Here is a 19077-nt window from a genome sequence, read left to right as displayed (position 1 = left end):
GCTCGATGGTCCCAGCTAAACCCCTCACGTCTGTCGACATGCCGTCTTGGGGTAGTTCCTTCGCCATTCTCTGACGACTCCGTGCTAACGATCTGGTCGGCATGGTCCTGAAGTGAGGTGTAATGTCTAGTGAGAGACGTCGGCGAGCTCGGGCCCAGGAAGCTACCGAGATCGTGTGCAGAGGGTGCGATCAGCCCTGGTATGCCCGAAGGTGTGATAGAGGCATACGCGGGGGTATCGATTGCGTGGGCCCTGGTCGGTGGTGCCGATAGCATGAGCGGACCGGCGATGAAAGCCGTTGTTGCGTATCTGAAGCGTGTGCGCCCAGTTGATCACGCATCTAGCGGACGGTGTGTTGATTAGCAAACCGTTCGTAAGGTCAATAGGTGTATCGTAGGTGGGTGCGCAAAAAGAATAGGTAGCGCGCAATAGTAGGAAACATGGTGTTGCTCTGAGCTGGGGTGTAGAGGAAGCTTGTATATTTGGTTTCCGCATGAGGAAGGAGACATGGACGACAAGACATCTTAACGAGGAAGTGGCCGTTTGGGCCGCGGATGTGCATACCAACTTCCCAACCGGGACATTAGTGTCATAAACAAGACTCCACCAACACCATTCCTATGCAGAACTACACGGATATCTTTCCACTCCGCAAATCAAGCCATGCATACCGGGTATCCAAACCATGCCTCATAACACATTACGCAAACATCAATACCTATCCAGATGATCCCGACGAGGCTTGCACCACACTAGTGCCGTCGACAAACCGTGTGCGGAAGATGCGGTTTGCGTTTTGGAACATGCCGTCCTTCAAACTGACGACGATGAATTGCGATCCCTTGAAGCGGGTTTTGAACAAACGACCGATGTTTTGTGTGTGCGAAAGGTCCAGCGCTGCATCGACTTCGTCCAGAATGTACATGGGTGCAGGTTTGAACTGGAGGAGGGCCATGATGAGGGATAAGGCGATAAGTGATCTAGTAGATGTTAGCGCATGTGATTCGGGCGAGTACGGGTGAGTACATACCTTTGACCACCACTCAGCTCTGTCAGTGACTGCTTCCACACCTTGCCCAGCATGACTTTTACTTCCAGACCATCAGAGATCGTCTTTCCCTCGGGAGGATCCAATTTCGCGAAACTGCCTGGCAGCAGCTCGTTGAAAATTTGACCGAAATCGCGATTTACAATTGTCCAGGTCTTGTGCAGCGCCTCTTTCTTGTACTCATCAAGCTTGACGATGGTCTCTTCGATCTTCGATTTGTCTCGGATGACTGTCGACATGTTCCGCTTGAGGCTGGCTTCTTTCTTCTCAACGTTGTCGATCATAGCCATGACCTTGGGGTTGATCTTGTTCTTCTTCTGCTGGAAGTGCTCTTCCAACGACTTCCGCCTGGTTTTCGCGTCGGCCATGTTCACGCCTTTGAAGTCATAGACTGTTCCGGCACGCCCAAAGAGTTCGGAATCGCTCGCGATGAACTCGTACTCCTTTTCGAGCGCCTTGACATGGCTAGCTGCGCCTTCCTGTTCTTTGTGGAATCTTTCGATCTCATGGCCGAGCTTCTGTTGTTCCAGACCGCCTTCAGTGATGGACGAGTTCTTCGACCTGATCGCATCTTCAAGTGAGCGAAGTTCTTCGTCGAAGCCTGTGAGTTTCGCTTGTTCGTCTCTCAAGTGGGCTGCAGCCAGGTCATGGGCGTCCTAACGAGGTTAACATTGACATGTGACATTGGTCCAAAGAACTAACCTGTACACGAGATTGCTCAGCTAGCAACTCGTCGACTTCTGCTTGCTGCGACTGCAGATTGGTCTGAACCTCTTCAAGTTGCTCTTGTGCTGCCGCCAGGTCACTCCCGCATTGCTCGGACTCGACCATAGCTTCGCGCATCTCGGTCTGCAGGGGCTTGATCGAAGCGCTATTCTTGTTCAAAGCCTTCTTGAGCTTGTCCAGCGATGACTGTAGTTCAGCAAGCTTGCTGTCTTTGTTGTTGCTGAACTCGCTCATGTCGCGTTCGATACGTTTGACATCCTTGTTGGCCTCGTCTTGGCGAGTCTTCGCCGCTTTGATGTCTTCCTTGAGCTGAGCAATGGTCTGCTTCATCTCTTCTACGGCTTGGATGATCTAATTCATAATTAGCAAAGCCCCAGGTTCGAATTCTAGGAGTCATCACTTACCGATGAGGAAGAGTTGCTGCCAATCTGCTCCTCAGTGAGCTTGATCTCGTGCCTCTTGAGGTCGAGCTCCTGTTTTGATTTACGAGCAGCGTCCAACTTCTTCTTCTCTTTGGCCATGGTAGCCTGCAGCGACTGAAGCTGGCCTTCTTGTGAACTCAGCTCTGTAGTAATTTCATTGAGCTTTTGGAGGGTAATGAGAACTCCGCTAGACTGAGGTGCGCTACCACCAGACAGAACACCAGCTGGGTCGTATGTGTCACCTTGTAGAGTGACACTCTTCATGCGCACTGCGGGATCGAAGGTCACGCGCTTAGCGGTCTCAGCATCCTCACAGACGAGTGTGGACCCAAAGACGTACTCCATGGCAGCGTTGACCTCGTGCTCGTATCCGATTAACGACAAGGCCAGGTCGACTTTCCCAGGCGCGATCCTTTGAGCAGCTCCAATCTTCTCTGCCGACGCTTTGAAAGCTGCAATCTTGTTGAGTGGAATGATCGTCACTCGCTTCTTCAGCTTGCCGTTCTCGAGTAGTTGCTTGCCAGTGGCAGCTGAGTCAACGACAACGTTGTACAGCCGACCACCAGCGCAAATCTCCAGAGCGGTGCCTGCTCGTGTATGCTCCTTTTCTAGTGTGAAGAGCTGAGCGACCAGACCTTTCACTTTAGACCGATCGAAGTTCGGGGAGGGGTCGTTGTAGCTGAAGTCGATGTTCGCAACCTGCCGCCTCATGCCGTCTGCTTGTTGGCGAAGTTCACGTATGCGTGCCTGAAGATGCGACTCTTGCTGATACATATCGGCTTCCTGACCTTCGTTGTAGCCAAGCTTCGCAAGGTCCGCTTCTAGCTTCTGAGCCTGGGATTTCAACGCCTCGAGGTCTTGGAGGAGCCCAGAGTTCTGTTGTTTGGCTTTTTTCGCCTTCGGTTCGTCTTCCTTGATCTGCTTCTCAAGATGTGATATCCGAAGTTTGCTCTGCTCTTGCTCGGTCGCGGCTGCGCTTGCGCGATTCCGGGCGTCTTGCAGTTGGCCCTGATAACCACCCTCCTGGCCTTCTTTGGAAGCTACACCAGTTTGTAGAGTTTGCAGAAGTTCTTCTTTCTTCTCTACCTCCTCTGTCTGCTTGGCCAGCTCGGCGTGGGCTGTCTGGTACTTCTCTTGTAACTTCTCGTACGTCTGCTTCTTCTCTTGCAGCAGCTTCTCCAATTCTTTCACACTCTTCTCGACGCCCTCCTTCCGTTCTACCTCTTCGGCCATGCTGGTCGTTTTCAGGTCTAGCACTGTCGTCAGGCGAACAATCTCGTGCGAATGCGTCTTGACTTCCTCTTCCAGAGCCTGGAACTTTCCGCCCTTGCGCAGCTCCTTCTCTCGTGTTGCCTTTGTCTGTTTGATGTCCTCCTGGAGGTTCTCAATCTCCTTCTTCATGCGCACAGCGGACGCGTCGAGATCTTTCGCCCTTTGCTTCTTGGCTTCAAGGTCCTCGGCCGATTGTTGTAAGCGCTCGTTGTATCGTATGTAGTCGTATGCGACGACTAGCTTTGTAAGGCGCTCGAGCTCGCTCTGTGTCTGTTGGAAGTCCAGGAAGGCACGCTTCTCCATCCGCAGTTTCTCGAGCTTCGGGTCGATTTCGTCTCGCAGTAATTCCGTGATCTCCTGCACCTTCATTTCTTTCTTAGCCATGGTCTTGTATGCCTTGTCCCGCCTGTCCTCGAACATGCGTGTTCCAGCAGCCTCTTCCAGCATAGCCAGAATTTCCTTGGCCTTCATGTTCAGCACCTGCATGACCTTTCCTTGAGCAATCATGAAATTCGGGTTGTTGATGTTCAGCTGTACAGACTGGAACAGGTTCTGTATGCTTTGTTGTTGCGCGCGGTGTCCGTTGATGAGGTACTTGCTCGCTCCGCCGAGCACGATCTGCCTTGTCACCGAAATCTGAGCATGTTCCTCAAAGCCGACGGGGCTCTTCGATTTGTCGCGGTTATCGAACACGATGGTAACGCTCGCTTTGGTGACACCCGCTTGGCCACGCTTGTAGATGAGATCCTGCAGTACTGTCAGCGCTCCCGTATCGCGTACTTCTTGCTGTCCACACTCACCTGCAAGTTCTGCGCCCGCACCACGCTCAAGTTGTTGATTCCGAGTACGAAACATATCGAATCGAGAATGTTCGACTTTCCGGATCCGTTCAGTCCCGTGATTGAGTTGAAGCTCTCGTCCCTGGTCGACTGTCAGTCGTGTCGTTACGTGCGGGGAGCGTAAACAATCCCTACCAGCCAGAGATGACAGTTCGGACAGCGTATGACTTGTAGCCCTATGCGCGTGTTAGGAAGCGACTACGGTAAAGTTCGGGGTCGCCTACATCGATTACGAGTTCTATAATCCTCATGGTGGCTGCATGTGCTGTCGTGCTGAAATGCGTCGCTGCTAATGTTTGTTGTTCCGTCTCACATGGGCAAGGGTCTCGGTACCGCCCACCAAATCGCGCTAGGCCTTCACGTGGAAGCGCGCCCACGCGTGCCCCGCCACCTTCCACTCCCAGCTACGACAATGCGAGGGCACAAGTATACGCACAATTCTCAATTGGCCGTAGACGTCATCGATTACTACTATGTGCTAAAGGAGTGTGAATATCTTCACCAGGTATCTCAAACGCTATCATCGCTCATCAACGCAGACTAAAAGCACAATCACCGAGCTTGCCCCAGGCAATGCTCTGGCTCCGCCTCTACAGGCTCACTAGCTTCTGTGCATGCGGTTTTTGAGCAGCTCTTCTTCCTCCCTAATCCTCTTGCAACGAACTCCTTAGATTCGAAGCTTCCCATTGCCTTCAAGCCGTATTCACACTCGTCCTTCACGGGTGGAAGCGGGGCGGTCCTAGGGGCGCCTCCCAGTTCCTGGATAGTGATCTCGTCATCTGGGTTGTTGGATAGCCCAAAGTTGAAGTTCCCGAAAACCTTGGTGCTCGGTCGCATTGTGCCCGCTGTACGGTCTTCGTAGTAAGAGGTATTCCGGCCGGTGCCATACTGTGGGAACAGGGTTCGGAAGAGGCACTTGGTCGCTGGTGCACATGCCGTCATGATGTGTACAGCTGGTTCGGCGATGCTGATTCCTATGCCAATATCCCAGGTACGATCCTTGTTGGTAGGAGCAAATCGGTAGTAGTATACGATGAATCTGCCGATCGAAACACCTGTCGCAATCCAACCCAGGCTCATGACGATAACGACTAGGAGCTTCGTACGTCGGTGCATTTGGAGACCCCATACCATGATAGAAGGAATTGGGATGATGATAAGATCCATGAAGATGGACAAACCACACGACACAAGTACAAAGGTACGCGCGTCGATACAAGTACCACCTGGTACAATATTTCCATCGGCATCGATGCTATCCATGGCAGGTCTGGACCAAGCGTAGGCACGAGGCGTGCACTGCACGACATTGACTATAGTCGACCCGACGGAGTATATGATGTTCAACCAGAAAGTAAGGTGTAACGGGTATCGTACGCGCCGCCGACTATCCTTCATGCGGAAGAGGAACATGATGATGGAAGCTCGAATCAATCCCATGACTAGAAGCAGACGCCACATGTCAGCAAAATGCCGGAATGTCCTGCAGATCCAATATACGTACGTGGGTGGTACATCATCTGTACGGCGAAATTCCATCGTATCGCAACGAGCTGTTCCTCCACCGACTTCTTGGGCAGATCATAGACATGATAGCCGGTGCCGCTCAGTACAATGTACATCCATGTTGCCAGAGTATCTAGTATGAGGAGGACAAAGGCTATCAAGATAAGGTGGTCGTCCCAGCAAAAGTTGCGTCCGAGGTACCGCGACCATACCCTGAGGAAGACTGTGAGAGAGGCGACGACTGTGAAAGTACCGATGATGGCCAGGACCTCGGGTTGTCGGCTTTCCACCATAGTCCTGCTGGAGTTTGTCGCCGGCGTCGTGCGACTGTGGAGCGCTCAGTCCGTAGGTGCGCAATAGGCGTTGAAGCCCACGGCGTGGAGTTCAATGTTGGCCTGTTCAGTGGATCGCGAACCGGATGAACCAGAGGGCTTATGAAGATCGTGGGTCCACGACGGATGATCGCACCGAGAAGCGAACGTGGAGTAACGACGCAAACAGTGAGGATCTGAAGTGTGACGGATATTGTAGGTGTTATTGGCCCACCCAACGAAAAGTCGAATGTACCCGCACTGGACGCCTTCGAGTTTTCCTCGCTATGTGACTAGTATATGTCGCGCGTCCACGCGGGAAGTCGCACGTACGCTCCCTTGTTGTCAGGATCGGATGTTTGGGAGCCAAGAAGGATGCTGTCACTGCACGGCGAGGTGGAAGGTTGCCTCGGACCAGCCGCTGCTCTAGACTCTTGTCGTCTCAAGGATAAAAACCTGCCAGGAACCAGAGGCGTCGTTCAAAGCGAGGCGGTCCATTATGCACACCACAGCCGCGGCAACAGTAGTCGACTCCCGCTCGTGTCTTCCCCTCTCGCTTGACCAGAAAGAGGACTAGAGCGTCTCACGAAGTCCAAATCGGTTTCTCACGGTCCGAATTTGGGCTGACATGTCAAGGGCAGCCCTGGACACGGTCGCAATTTTCCGGCTGGAGGCCTGTCCGCCCAGATGTTGGCTGGTCGATGGTCTGGACGCCACCATGGACAATAGCCACTGCCACTAGGCTTTGTGATTGCGATTGCGATTGCAGAGTGAGCAAATCGATGTTTGGAGGCACTTGCGTTTAGGGGAAGAAAGTATGCCGATCTGCAGGATTATGGCGTTGTTGGCGTTGAAGGCTTGGAGGTCGGCGGCCATGTGGCTAACGGAGACGATCCCGCGGGACTAGTTTATTGTCCGACCCGTCTGACGCGGCTCCTACGAAACGCGTAGCCACCCCGATGCGCTGAATTGCAATTGAAGACCAAGAATAATTAATCAACACCATTCCAAGCCGTTATCATGAACGCGTGTTTTAGAACGGCTTGTGAGGTCCACTGCTGCAGGTCCGTTGTCAGGCAATCGCGGCAGCCTCGCGCTTGCACGCGTACATGACTCTCAGGCTTTACACTACCGGCAGCTACGCCGGCACCAACCAGGCAGACCCTGGGCGGCAAGCCTCACGACTCGAGTAACGATGTGCCTGAGACTAGTCCCAACGACATATTCGAGCGCACGTGGGCGCAGTCGATATTCCAGGGACTGCCTCACGAGTGCAGAATTCGCATTATCGTTGCTGATCGCTCCCTGCGATAGGTCCAATATATGGAATATGCATGTGAGATACGCCGTACCACGCAACATCTGCATACATGAACATTCAGGAATTGCCTGGATAGGTCGCGATGCCGTGATTACTTGAATACCATGTCGTCGACCCCGGTTATCTCAGCTGTCAACAATCTTTCCAGCCAAGATCAGCGGTCACACTCTGGGCAAAGAACATTAGCCTACATCCTGCCAAGCTCAGGTTATTGGACGACGCCTCCTATATCGAGTCAGTCCGTAAGATGACCATTATGACTATCGCCTTGTTCTCGTCTCAGTGCGCAACGGTCCGTCATCCGCAGCCCAGCCGCAAGCCCCAGGGGAAAGGTACAGTGAGTAACGGCCGTCAATGGCAAAAAGAAACTTTCTGACAGACATATAGATCGGCAAACGTTCGACGGGAGACGATCAATTGCCAAAGACTGGTACACTCGGTGAAACACTGAGTCGTCGTTTTACACCGACGAACTATTCAAAATGGCTTCCATCGCTGTGTGGCTCACGATTTTGGCTGCGACGTCAACGACGGCATCACCCGTCCTTTCGGCCAAGGCGGGAACCAACACCCTCAACGTAGATGTAGACCTCCAAGGCGTCACTTCAGCAGTCAGGTCCCTCTTTCTCCCCGGCTCGCTCGACGCTACAACACCAACGAACTCTTCGAGATGCAAAGTCTACCCCGATGACCCCCAATGGCCTTCCGATGAAGCCTGGTCCCAGCTCAGCAAACTCACTGGCGACCGCGTCATCAGTGCACCTACTCCATTGGCAGCAGTGTGCTACCCCGGCGAAGATTACAACGCTGCAAAATGCTCCGAATACACTGTGGCAGCATGGCAGAAGTCATATATCCATATGATCGACCCTATCGAAATGATGTCCCCAGTCGCTCAAGGCCTGACCTGTGCCCCACCGGTTCTCTACGACTCGCATGGCTGCACTCGCGGAGGCTTCCCCATGTACGTTGTCAACGCGACTGAACCCAAGCACGTCCAGCTCGCCGTCAACTTTGCTCGTAACTCGGGTGTCAGACTCGTCGTCAAGAACACTGGCCACGACTTCCTCGGCAAGAGTGGCGGCAAGGATGCTCTTAGCATCTGGACGCACAACATGAAGGATATCGAGTACATCGAAGAGTATGTCGATGAGAAGCTCAACTACACTGGCCCTGCATTCAAGAGCGGTGTCGGCGTGCAGGCTTTCGAGATCTACAAGGCTGCCGCCGAGAAGGGCAGAATCGTCGTTGGTGGCGAAGGCGAGACGGTCGGAGTCATGGGAGGATACATCCAAGGAGGCGGTCACTCTCCATTGACCGGATTGTACGGCACTGGAGCTGACAGCGTACTCTCCATGGAGGTTGTTAGGGCGGATGGCGAATTTGTTGTCGCAAACTCTACCTCCAACACCGATCTCTTCTGGGCCCTGCGCGGCGGTGGAGGCAGTACCTTTGGCGTCGTCACTTCCGTGACCGTCAAGGCCCACCCCGACCTCGAAGTCACAGCCTCCCGTTTTGGTTTCAACTCCAAGGACACAGGCAACGAGACGTTCTGGGCTGCCATCCGCTCATACGTCGACCTTTGGATCGACAACGCCGATGCCGGTACATACACATACTGGACTCTGATCCCCTCCAACGGCACCTTTGCGTTCGCCTTCTCGCCCTTCTTCGCGCCGGGCAAGAATGTAGAGCAAGCCACCGCCCTCCTACAGCCCTGGTTCAACAAGCTCGATGACTTGGGTGTCAAGTATGACCCCAACATCACTCACTTCGACAACTACTACGACGCGTGGCGTTCATCCTTCCCTCTCGAAGCTGTTCAGAAGCCCAATGTAGCGACTGCATCGCGCCTCTTCCCTCGCGCCAACTTCGAGACAGCCGAGAAGCGTCAAGAAGTATACGAGAACATCCGCCGATCGAGCGAGAAGAACCGCGTACAAGTCCATTTCAACATGCAAGCCAAAGACCCATACAACACTGACAACGCTGTCAACACTCACTGGCGCCCGCTCGTCTCATTCAGCATGCAGTCCGTACGCTGGCCCATCAACAGCACCGCCGAGGAGATCTTGAAGATCCGCAAGGAGTTCCAAGCAGGCGACATGCAGGCCTGGAGAGACATTAGCCCTGGTGCTGGATCCTACCTTGCTGAGGCTGATCGTCTCGAGCCAGACTTTGGTAATGCGTTCTTCGGTGACAACTACCCTAAGTTGTTGGAGCTGAAGAAGAAGCTTGACCCTCAGGATGTTTTCTTTGCGACTACCGGTGTCGGTAGCGAGAGGTGGAGGGTAGAGAGTGTAGACGGTCTACCGAACGAGAACGGCAAGCTTTGTCGTGTTTAGATGCGGGACGTTCTTTTCTCTGTACAGTGTTTATTATATCCAAATTGGCCGCTCTCGTTAGTACCGTCGGTAGAGCGTCATTGATACATGAATGAACTATCAAGTATCTGTCGGACATTGTTCCTCTTATTCATTCACGCACGGCTGCCTGTCTTATGTTTCCATGCGTCGTCAAAGAGGCGAATGATGCCTTTAAAGCCACCCGGGCACCGTGGACGGCTTCGACTCGGCCAAAGTTCGGCAACCTCGGCAGCCGCTCCTGCTAACGCCGCCTACCTCCATGCCGAAATGCATAGGTAATCATTCATCTCGACCTCAGTCCTTGGGAACTAACATAGTTGCAGAGAATCCCCCGCTTTCAGGTTGAAACGTTAACATTGCGTGCGCGATAGCTACCAAGGTATGCTGCAGCAGGTTAACGTACCCCCGAATACCGCCGAACAAAAAGTACAACGCCTGGTTCACGGAGTTTTGTCCGCAACGTTCCCGAGGTCGCCTCTGCCTTACTATATGCGCTATCATGTACTGCTCACCCTTAGCTTTTTCCATTCCTTATGTCGAAAAATGTCAAGACTTACAATCAAGAGGCAGAAGTGGCTAGAATCAGACAGCGTAACTCATGAAGATGTTGCGTGGTAGACTACCTAGTCTAGGATGGCCGGGCTCACTAAGCATCGGTCCGGCTACCAGAAATCCCAACGTTCACTAATCACCCACCGGGTCATGCTTAGATCCCGAGGTCGACTGATCAGTCTAGGTGTTTCACCAGATTGCGCCCGTATCTCTCAGCACCGGACGAACAAACTCTCCTTCTGGCCAAATTGCATCATTCGTATGGAACTTTTCCTCACCAGCACCAGCGCGCCAGAAAGAACCAAAGGATTGTTAAGCATGCTCGGCCTCGGGGTTTATCACCTCTTCTTTTCCAGGTCGGAGCCTACATAAGGGAGAGGTGTATCGTATGAATCATAACATTACAGCTCTCTACCAATTGCTACACATTCGACATCATCACAGCAGCCACCACAAATCAAACCATGTCTTCACCCATTACCTATCTGATCACCGGAGCCAACCGCGGCATCGGTAAAGGCTTCACCCAAAGCCTGCTTCAACGTCCAAACACAACTGTGATTGCCGCAGTCCGAGACGTCGCCAAGTCCACCCCAACACTGGAGTCTTTGTCCAAGGCCTCTGGTTCTAAACTCATCGTCGTCAAGCTCGACTCATCTGCCGAAGCAGACCCCAAGAATGCTGTCGCGCAGCTCGAATCCGAGCATGGAATCACCTCTCTCGACATCGTGATTGCCAACGCCGGAATCGCGCACTCGGGAACAACCATCGTTAACACCTCGGCCGATGCACTCCGCGACCACTTTGCCGTCAACACCATCGGCCCCATCCTCCTCTTCCAGGCCGTCAAGCCGCTTCTCCAAGCCAGCAAGACCGGCAACCCCATCTTCCTCGCCATCTCCACGGTCATCGGCAGCATGGGCGCCCAGGCAGCTATGGCAGGCTTCCCAGAAGTCTTCAGCCCGTATGGCTCTAGCAAGGCCGCATTGAACTGGGCGGTGACACGGATGCATTTCGAGGAGCCGTGGCTCACATCGTACGTGACGCATCCTGGTTTGGTGGTGACAGATATGGGGAACACTATGGGTCCGCCTGAGGCACTGAAGGCCGCGGGTGCTATTACTGTTGAGCAGAGTGTGGGCGGTGTTTTGAGCACGCTGGATAAGGCGGAGAGGTCGATTTCGGGAACGTTCCAGAATTGGGATGGAACTACGCTGCCATGGTAGAGATGTGCTTGCGTGTAAAGAATTGACAAGTGTTGAACATGGACGCTTCCAACTTGATAGTCATGTAATATAGAACGTCCAAACTATTCTGGTGAAGAACAAAGGCGCAACACAGGGTGTCCAAGCTTTGCATCTTGAGATTTAACAATGCCGCACGGTTCTGCCTCTACTAAATCGCGTGCTATCTCGATCAAGGCGCTGAATTGAAAGTCAATTCTGCAGGTGTCTTCTGCAAGTGTCAACACGAGGTAATGGTGCCGACCTCTGTGCGGTGCATCCCAATACCATGTCTGCGGCATGACACTACCCGAGAACCTCGCTTTATCACACCTGTATCGAGATTTTCCTACTGAAACCATTCGGATTTTGACAAGGTTGTGAACAACTGACTCGCAAATGGACCCGGGATAGATGGTGATTGATGGATCATCGTTCTGTGAGCTTTGATGAACAAAGCCTGGGGTATGCGACAATGCAGTTCCGTCGCATGCTGAAAACTTGCACGGCCTCGATGCGCACCTCGGCGATGGTAGAGAGCTTTGATAATAAGGCAAGGTCATGTATGCGAAAGGCTTTAAAGAGCCGTCTTCCAATGGGCCGTGGGAAAGCTGTTGTCCGAGGTGTAAGACATCGTGGACGATGCGCATGGAGCAAAAACAAAACGACCGTTCGCAGCACTCCAGAGTGTGTCTGGCAAGTCGCTCTACTGACGTGTGGTAATCGACTTGGACGTCTGATCCGTCATCGCAAAGAGCGAGCAAGGAATATACGCGGTCTCGTATATCGTGACATCTCTTGTAACCAAACTCACTCATTACGTGGATAAGGCTTCTAATAGGTAGCCAGGTTTCAGGGCGTGGCGGCACTATCCAATGTGGATTTGAGTTATCTTTGATCAGAAGATTCCTGTCCGAGTTGAGTAGCCGGCGGTAATCAACCATTACGTTCCTAGCTAGGAGAGTGACCTTTCGAGCGAGCTGGACTTCCTGAGTAATCCAAGCGCGGTTCCAGTAAGGTGCGTAGGCAAATTTGAGGAACAGGTTGTCAACAACGTCAAGGCTGTAATTGACCGCATCTTCCGATCGGGATAGATGTTTGACAAAATATTCGGCAATAGAGTCTTTGTCTTCGCCGAACCACGATACCACTTCTTGAGCGCAGGAAAAGATACGGCCCATCTGTTGCACTTGAAAGTTGCGCTCGACCACGTTTTCTTGATCAATGCACAGAGCGTCAATCCAAAGCGATTCCTTTTGTAACCAGCCGTTTTTCCCTGCTCTTTCTAGAAAATCGAACAGGTTGTTCCGTATTCTCATAGTCCTGTTGTTGACCACGATACGGTGTTCGTCCACTGGCTCACCCCAGACATAGGAGAGGCAGATGTACGAGTCATCGATGGATGCATGCCGAATCTCGCACTGGATATAACCTTCGTGAGTTCGTGTTGCAAGGACGCGGATTAGGCGAATTGATGCTTTGTCATGGTCGAGCGGAGCGTATACGAATGTTCCGTCTGGGGGCTGCGGCTTCGATACGTCATCGGAGCTTGGTTGGACATGGCTTGTCATCGTCAAACAGCTCCGCGCTGGATGGATGTAAATACACAGAGCGAAGAAGTTTGCGCGATCATGAGTTGTGCAGTGTGGATAAAGAAGAACTATGGGAAGTTGGAGCCTAGGTAGGTGAATGACAAAGCCCGCGAGTGGGGCAGTGCAGAGGTACGTAGCTGCACGTAAGCATGCTCTTGTCCAATGATGCTGTTAGGGTGGTCGACAGACCACAATCAAATTTCATCGCTGGAAGAGTAGCTAAAAATCAACAGATGATATTGTCATTAGCTTAGTTTACCCGTGCGTGACGCGAACGACGCGAAGAGAGTAGCCGCATCGCAGGGCCGTCATGAGACGACGCCGATTTTGTCCCTACGTCAGCTACACGGGCGCATAGCTCGCTGCGATAGTCTCGATCAAGTTGGGCGAGTTTCACAAGGAAATCGAAAGAAAACCTCGCTTTATAGCTCTCTTTGTCGTTCGTCAATCGCAAGGAGCAGTCGTAGGGTCGCACGGTGAGCTCCGTGGATTCCAGCTCCCGGGAGCGTACTCTTCTACTCCATCGGGCAGCGAAACCAGGAACGTGAGCTACCTCGTCAAGCTTGACGAAAGTATACTCGTAGGACTCGCATATTCTGCCCAGATAGAGATGTATCGACAGTAGCTTACTAGAAGGCGATACTACCACGAAGCCTGGTAAATGGGATTGCTGTGTACCGTTGCAACTTGGATAGCAATCATGATATGATTCGCTTGAGCACGAGGCGCGGAGAAAGTCTTCCGAAACGATAGGTAGCGTCATCGTTGCAAACGATGAGAGCCTATCGTTCCAAGCCACATCGCTCGGATCTGGAGACTTCAGCTGTAGAATGAATGCAACCAGATTGGTGGCGCACAAGCAGAACGACTTCTTGCAACACCTTATGATATGTTTTGCCACTCTGGGATCCGTAGCTTTGTAGTCGACCTGTAGATCTTTCCCTTCGCCGCAAAGCGCAAGTAGTGAATAGACACGATCTCGGCTGATGTGTGCCTCCTTGAGCTTGAATCGGTTCATCAGATAGATAAGACTCCTACCCTTCCAGTCCATAGTAATAGATTGGCGGAGAAGTTCGAGTCGTCTAGGGTAGCTTTCCGAATTTGAAGGTACTGGGAATAATGAACCGTCCAATTCGATGCCAGCTGCCATGAGCGTAATCTTCCGTGCAAGCCCGAGCTCTTGTGTAATCCATGCCCGATCCCAGTACTCAGCAACGCAAAGATGGTGAAAGCCCATCCCAGATTCAGGATGTCCCAAAGTCGGTTTCTTCTTATCTTTTGCGCACTTTTCGCTCATAGTACGTGGTCGCATGTACTCCAAAAACTCGGCAATGTTGACGTCATCTCCCAGCCATGACACCACATTCCTCGCTCGGCTGAAAATTGCACCCATTTGCTGGACCTGGTGATTTCGTTCAGAAGAGTCGTTCTGGTTGATGCAGAGGGCGTCGATCCAGATCCACGCACGTGTTAAGTGCTTGATTTGTCTCGCCCGTGTGAGAAATCGATGTAGGTTGTGACGCACTTTGAAGGGTTTGCCGTCCATGAGAATGGTATAGCGTTCGTCATCACCGCCCCATACATATGAGAGACAGACATATGAGGCTTCTGTAGTAGCGCTTTTGATCTTGCATTGAACGTGACCGCCGGCGGACTTTTCGCTTAGGAGTCGTATGAGTCTGATTGAGGAAGTCTGTCGGTCCAAAGGCCGGTACTGAAAGGAACGAGACATGCGTATGCCAACGCTCGAACCCAAATTTTCAAGACTGCTGGTTTGTTTGAAGTTCCGCGCGAAGAGAGAAGGCAGCGGAAATGTTGATCTGGTATTGTTGAGGATTGGCAGGATTAGGGCAGTGCCAGAGTACGAGTGACGACAAATATGAGCAGGTAGCTTATAGAGGCGGTGCGCGTGCAAGCCGAGCGGGGCGGCTTAAGGCAGAAGGGCTACAAGCCATCCTCGATTCGAGCATACTGCTTACGCCGGAATTCCAAAAGACTGCCTCACAAGAAGATGCGCCTTTGATCCAGACTGGGGCCCGGAACTGGGTCGCGTTGGTTCGCTACACACCTCTGCAGCGTCAACGGAAATCAGAAGTACCCTGTATGCTTCGTGATTGTTATCATCTAGCTAGAGAGTGCTATGAGATAGCATGCTAAGCGGGCTTTCAAAATGTCTCTAGACCTACTAATTTTACGGCGCAATGTACTAGCAGATTGTCTGCAGTATGCGGAGGTGACGTTGATATCCAAGGCGAGCAGCTGAAATTATTCCGTCGGTTGCAAAGATAGCGAGAGACTGCGACGGCCATGTTCATAGTTCTTGCAGAAATTGTGGTCGCAATGAACGAAGGCAGGCTGCGAGCGAGCCGGAGCCCCACCTCGACAGGACCGTGCGTTAACACGTTCGCCATCGGAAGACCTCGGGATAGACCACCGTCCCTTGGCCTCGATGACCGCACTTCTCACAAACAACGCTTTGCACGCTTCATTTCACGCAAAATGCAGACCCGGTACCGGCATCGCAACGGCAGCTTTTAGCCACCGCATGTCAAATTGTAGGCTGATGGCTAACGCGAACGATGCAGCTCTCATCAAAACTCATCACTCAATGACTTCAAACTTATGGGGTGCAGCAAAAGGTCGCATACCTGGATGTGAACAGTTTCGTCACGATTCAAGGAGCCGCTTCAGAAGACACACACGTATCAGAGCAGCCCCTGACCAACATGGCGAAGCTCCCATTCCCGTCAGTCTTTAGCAGTCGTAAAAAAAAAAGCTCTGTTCACCTCATGTCGTCCCATACCATCACATTGCCTAAAGCAACCGCGCCCCTACGAAATCTTTGTGTTACTACCTCCTGCACCGGGCATCAACATCACAGGAACTGTGCTACTCTGAGCTTTGGACTCATCGAGTTTACTTTATTTGGTCCTCCTGCCATGGATGGAGCAAGGACGTCGAAAGCGCACCGTGGCACTATATGGTCATCTCAATGTATTTGTCGATGTGTTGGTCTGGTTTCACATGCAGGTATGCAGCGTCCCTCCGTCACCGTGTCTTGTACAGTACCCCTTTGGCTATGTTTGATCACCGTTGCCCACGCAACAGCAGTTCCTCTCTTTGAAGCCCTCCTTCATTGCGAGCGTGCACGGACGACTTCGGTTTAGTATATCAGTCTAGCTATGCTCCACCTCCAGGTACTTGGCTACATCCGACTTGCGACGCGACCAGTACGCGTTGCCATATCCCTCACCCAATTTCCTTTGCCAATAATGGCGCTTACGCCCTTGCTATTCGATGCGTATCAGAAGTACAAGAGAGGAACCGAAGATCTCGTTCAATGGCTAGCTGAGACAGCCCGCGCCACTGGTACCGTCAACGAGGTGTTCAGCGATATTCAACAACATGGAAAACCGCATACGGGAGGTAGATTGAAAGGGTCCGCTCGGAAAGACGCAAAGAACGCCCCAGCTACGTACCACATCACCGCTAGATCGTTCGTCACTCTTGCGACAGCCATCGCCAACGATGCGCGTATACCTGTTCCAACCTCGGTCTTTGGAACCTTACAGGCTGTCATTCGAGGTCGCAAGGATTGTGCAGTGTGGTACGCAAGCACTTCTGACTGTGCAGACAACGCCGTCAAGGAGAACAACGAGGGCCATCAACACTTTATCAAGACTTTGGAGGATGTCCTCGAAATCCTCAAGGCCGCCAAGAGGCCACCAGTTGAACGTGGGCAGTCCAAGACCAAAAAAGCAGAAGCTCTACGCACGAGTAACAAATACGAGCTTTTGGAGCACGGGGCTCTCCCAGAGTCCAACGATATGCCCGAGATTATCGAGGTCCACGCCAAACCCGCCAAGTCGAAGGTGACCTACAAGCTCAAAGAGTCTGATACTGACGTTACCTTCGCCATCTACTGCTTTCTCAAGGACGTTACAGATCTCAGGATTGCAGTCAGACGCACTTGGCGCGAGTTCGCGAACGGCGACATCGGTCTCCAGGCCGCCGCGCTAACCATGAACGTCGCTTTGACAATGATAGAGAAGTTGAGCAACGATTTCGAAGAAGCCAACCCTCGATTCAAAGACTCGAAAGGTCATAGTATGCAGGGCGAACTCATCGGCTTCTTACAGCGCAGCCGCTCCAAGATTGAACCAGGTTCGCCATTCGTCGATGCAACCAATGATTGTGGGGAGCCTTTTGCTTACAAACAAGAAAAGCAATCATTGAGCTTCAACACTGTCATGTGCAAGCATGTCACAGAGTTGCTCCTCTTCACATTCAGTGATGTAACGAAGAACGAAGAATTTCGATACTCCAACGATGAAAAGAGATTTCTCAAGTGTGTTTCACAGCTTGCAGCATCACCTTCGATAGAACCCCGTTTCATGGGTGAATACATGGTGCGAAAGGCTGCATTCGCCATGCTTCGCGAGGGCCGGCTGCAAAGCTGGATCTTTTTCTCGCTGCAAATCTTCTGGGACATGCAAAGAGAGCTGGAGCGTCATTTATCTGTCGGTGAGGAGCTTCTCTACAAGATCGGACAGCAGATCATCACAACATACCAAGCCTACATCGACGTCAAAGGATTCGAGGAATTAGATGACTTCTATACACTCTGTCGTGAAAGCGTTATCGATCGCAAAGAGTTTGTCGAAGCCTTCATTGTCAATAAGAAGGCCCAGATGGCGTTCGATATCGACGAAGAACAATTACCGCTAAAGTTCCGGAAGATGCCTGGGTTCTCACTATTGAGGTGCGATCCCGCGTTCTGCGGTGTACTCCTGGCCACCATGTGCAAAGAGCATCACGAAGTAGCCATCGAATGTACCTCAAACGATGGTCAGATCATTGTCATGGCTCATCTGTACAACGCTGCTCAATGTGCCGGACATTTACCTGAAGACCTGCGATGGGCAGATATGGAACATTTGATCGAGCAACAAGGTAGCGACTGGATCTTTATGGGCAAGAAACCAAAACAAGACCCCGAATTCGGAAAACGCGTCCTGCTGATCATGGGAAATGTGGCCCACGATTTCACCAAAGGTTACAGGCCTCGCACCGTAGGCAGCAGCTCAACCTATGTTTCCCGCGTCAGTGGAACACGTCGCCTCAGTTATCATTCCCAGTATCTCGAGTCGTCCGTTGACAGAATGCCACGCGATAAGACGCATCAGAAAGTCAAGACCTTGGAGAAATGGCGTCAACAAAGACAGAAGGGGCCTGTATATGACGACGGACCAAGGAAAGACACGCTCGTCAAATTAGAGTTGTTGATTGGAGACGCTCAGAAAAGGTCTCACAATCCGCACAAGCCCCTGTCTTCTCTGGAAAAGCTACGTATCTTCAAGGACGTGGTTAGCAAAGATGAGACGGCTCTCACATTCGACGTGTTGCAGCTGCATATGCGATGCACCCAGGTACTGCTGCAGATCCATAAGTACGCTCGGAAGGTCGCACCGGTCGACTATCCAGCATTCATTTTCCAAGGAGATTCATGGTTGACCATCGCTATCCCCTGTATGCTGTACAACTGGAAGAAGAATCCACCACACCACCCGTGTATCTTTCCGGTGGTAGGTATAAAGCTCCGTAAGATGATTGAGAAAGAGGGGGACTCAGCTCTCAAGGGTGCTGCAGCGTTGCAGAAGAGTATGAGGGTTAAGTTCCCAGGATACCGGAGGGTGGATGAACCTAGCTTCGAAACCCCGTTGGAAGACTTGATACCCGTGCAGCTGCGTACCGAGTTTCCATACTCGATGTATTGGCGAGTGGTGCAGGAACGATCGGGCAACTCTGGATATGGCTCTAGATACGTGTCGGAGGTGGATTAGGTTGCATCTTGGAAGAGATCATCGACACTTCTAGCTTCGCGCGAAGGGTAGATACT

The 19077-nt window shown here is 52.1% G+C and overlaps 4 protein-coding genes across 4 annotated transcripts; 3 read left to right on the top strand and 1 right to left on the bottom strand.

The window, feature by feature from the left end:
• Positions 1–718: 718 nt before the first annotated feature.
• J4E83_005484 (uncharacterized protein) lies at positions 719–6106 on the bottom strand (the record flags this gene model as incomplete). Its single annotated transcript, XM_049332403.1, has 8 exons — positions 719–980; positions 1031–1704; positions 1751–2125; positions 2179–4215; positions 4269–4389; positions 4443–4483; positions 4902–5749; positions 5812–6106. 8 exons carry the CDS (start codon positions 6104–6106, stop codon positions 719–721), a joined length of 4653 nt encoding a protein of 1550 aa, XP_049188211.1.
• A 1821-nt stretch (positions 6107–7927) lies between these two features.
• J4E83_005483 (uncharacterized protein) lies at positions 7928–9790 on the top strand (the record flags this gene model as incomplete). The annotated part of the gene is made up of 1 exon (XM_049332402.1): positions 7928–9790. The coding sequence occupies one exon, from the start codon at positions 7928–7930 to the stop codon at positions 9788–9790; it is 1863 nt and encodes a 620-aa protein (XP_049188210.1).
• A 1037-nt stretch (positions 9791–10827) lies between these two features.
• J4E83_005482 (uncharacterized protein) lies at positions 10828–11589 on the top strand (the record flags this gene model as incomplete). Its single annotated transcript, XM_049332401.1, has 1 exon — positions 10828–11589. One exon carries the CDS (start codon positions 10828–10830, stop codon positions 11587–11589), a length of 762 nt encoding a protein of 253 aa, XP_049188209.1.
• Positions 11590–16450: 4861 nt separating this feature from the next.
• On the top strand, positions 16451–19021 carry J4E83_005481 (uncharacterized protein; the record flags this gene model as incomplete). Its single annotated transcript, XM_049332400.1, has 1 exon — positions 16451–19021. The coding sequence occupies one exon, from the start codon at positions 16451–16453 to the stop codon at positions 19019–19021; it is 2571 nt and encodes an 856-aa protein (XP_049188208.1).
• Positions 19022–19077: the final 56 nt, after the last annotated feature.

Source organism: Alternaria metachromatica, assembly GCF_023757995.1.
Source record: "Alternaria metachromatica strain BMP 0045 chromosome Unknown scaffold_11, whole genome shotgun sequence".
Classification (NCBI taxonomy): Eukaryota; Fungi; Ascomycota; class Dothideomycetes; order Pleosporales; family Pleosporaceae; genus Alternaria; species Alternaria metachromatica.
This window is presented reverse-complemented; position numbering and strand designations above follow the sequence as displayed.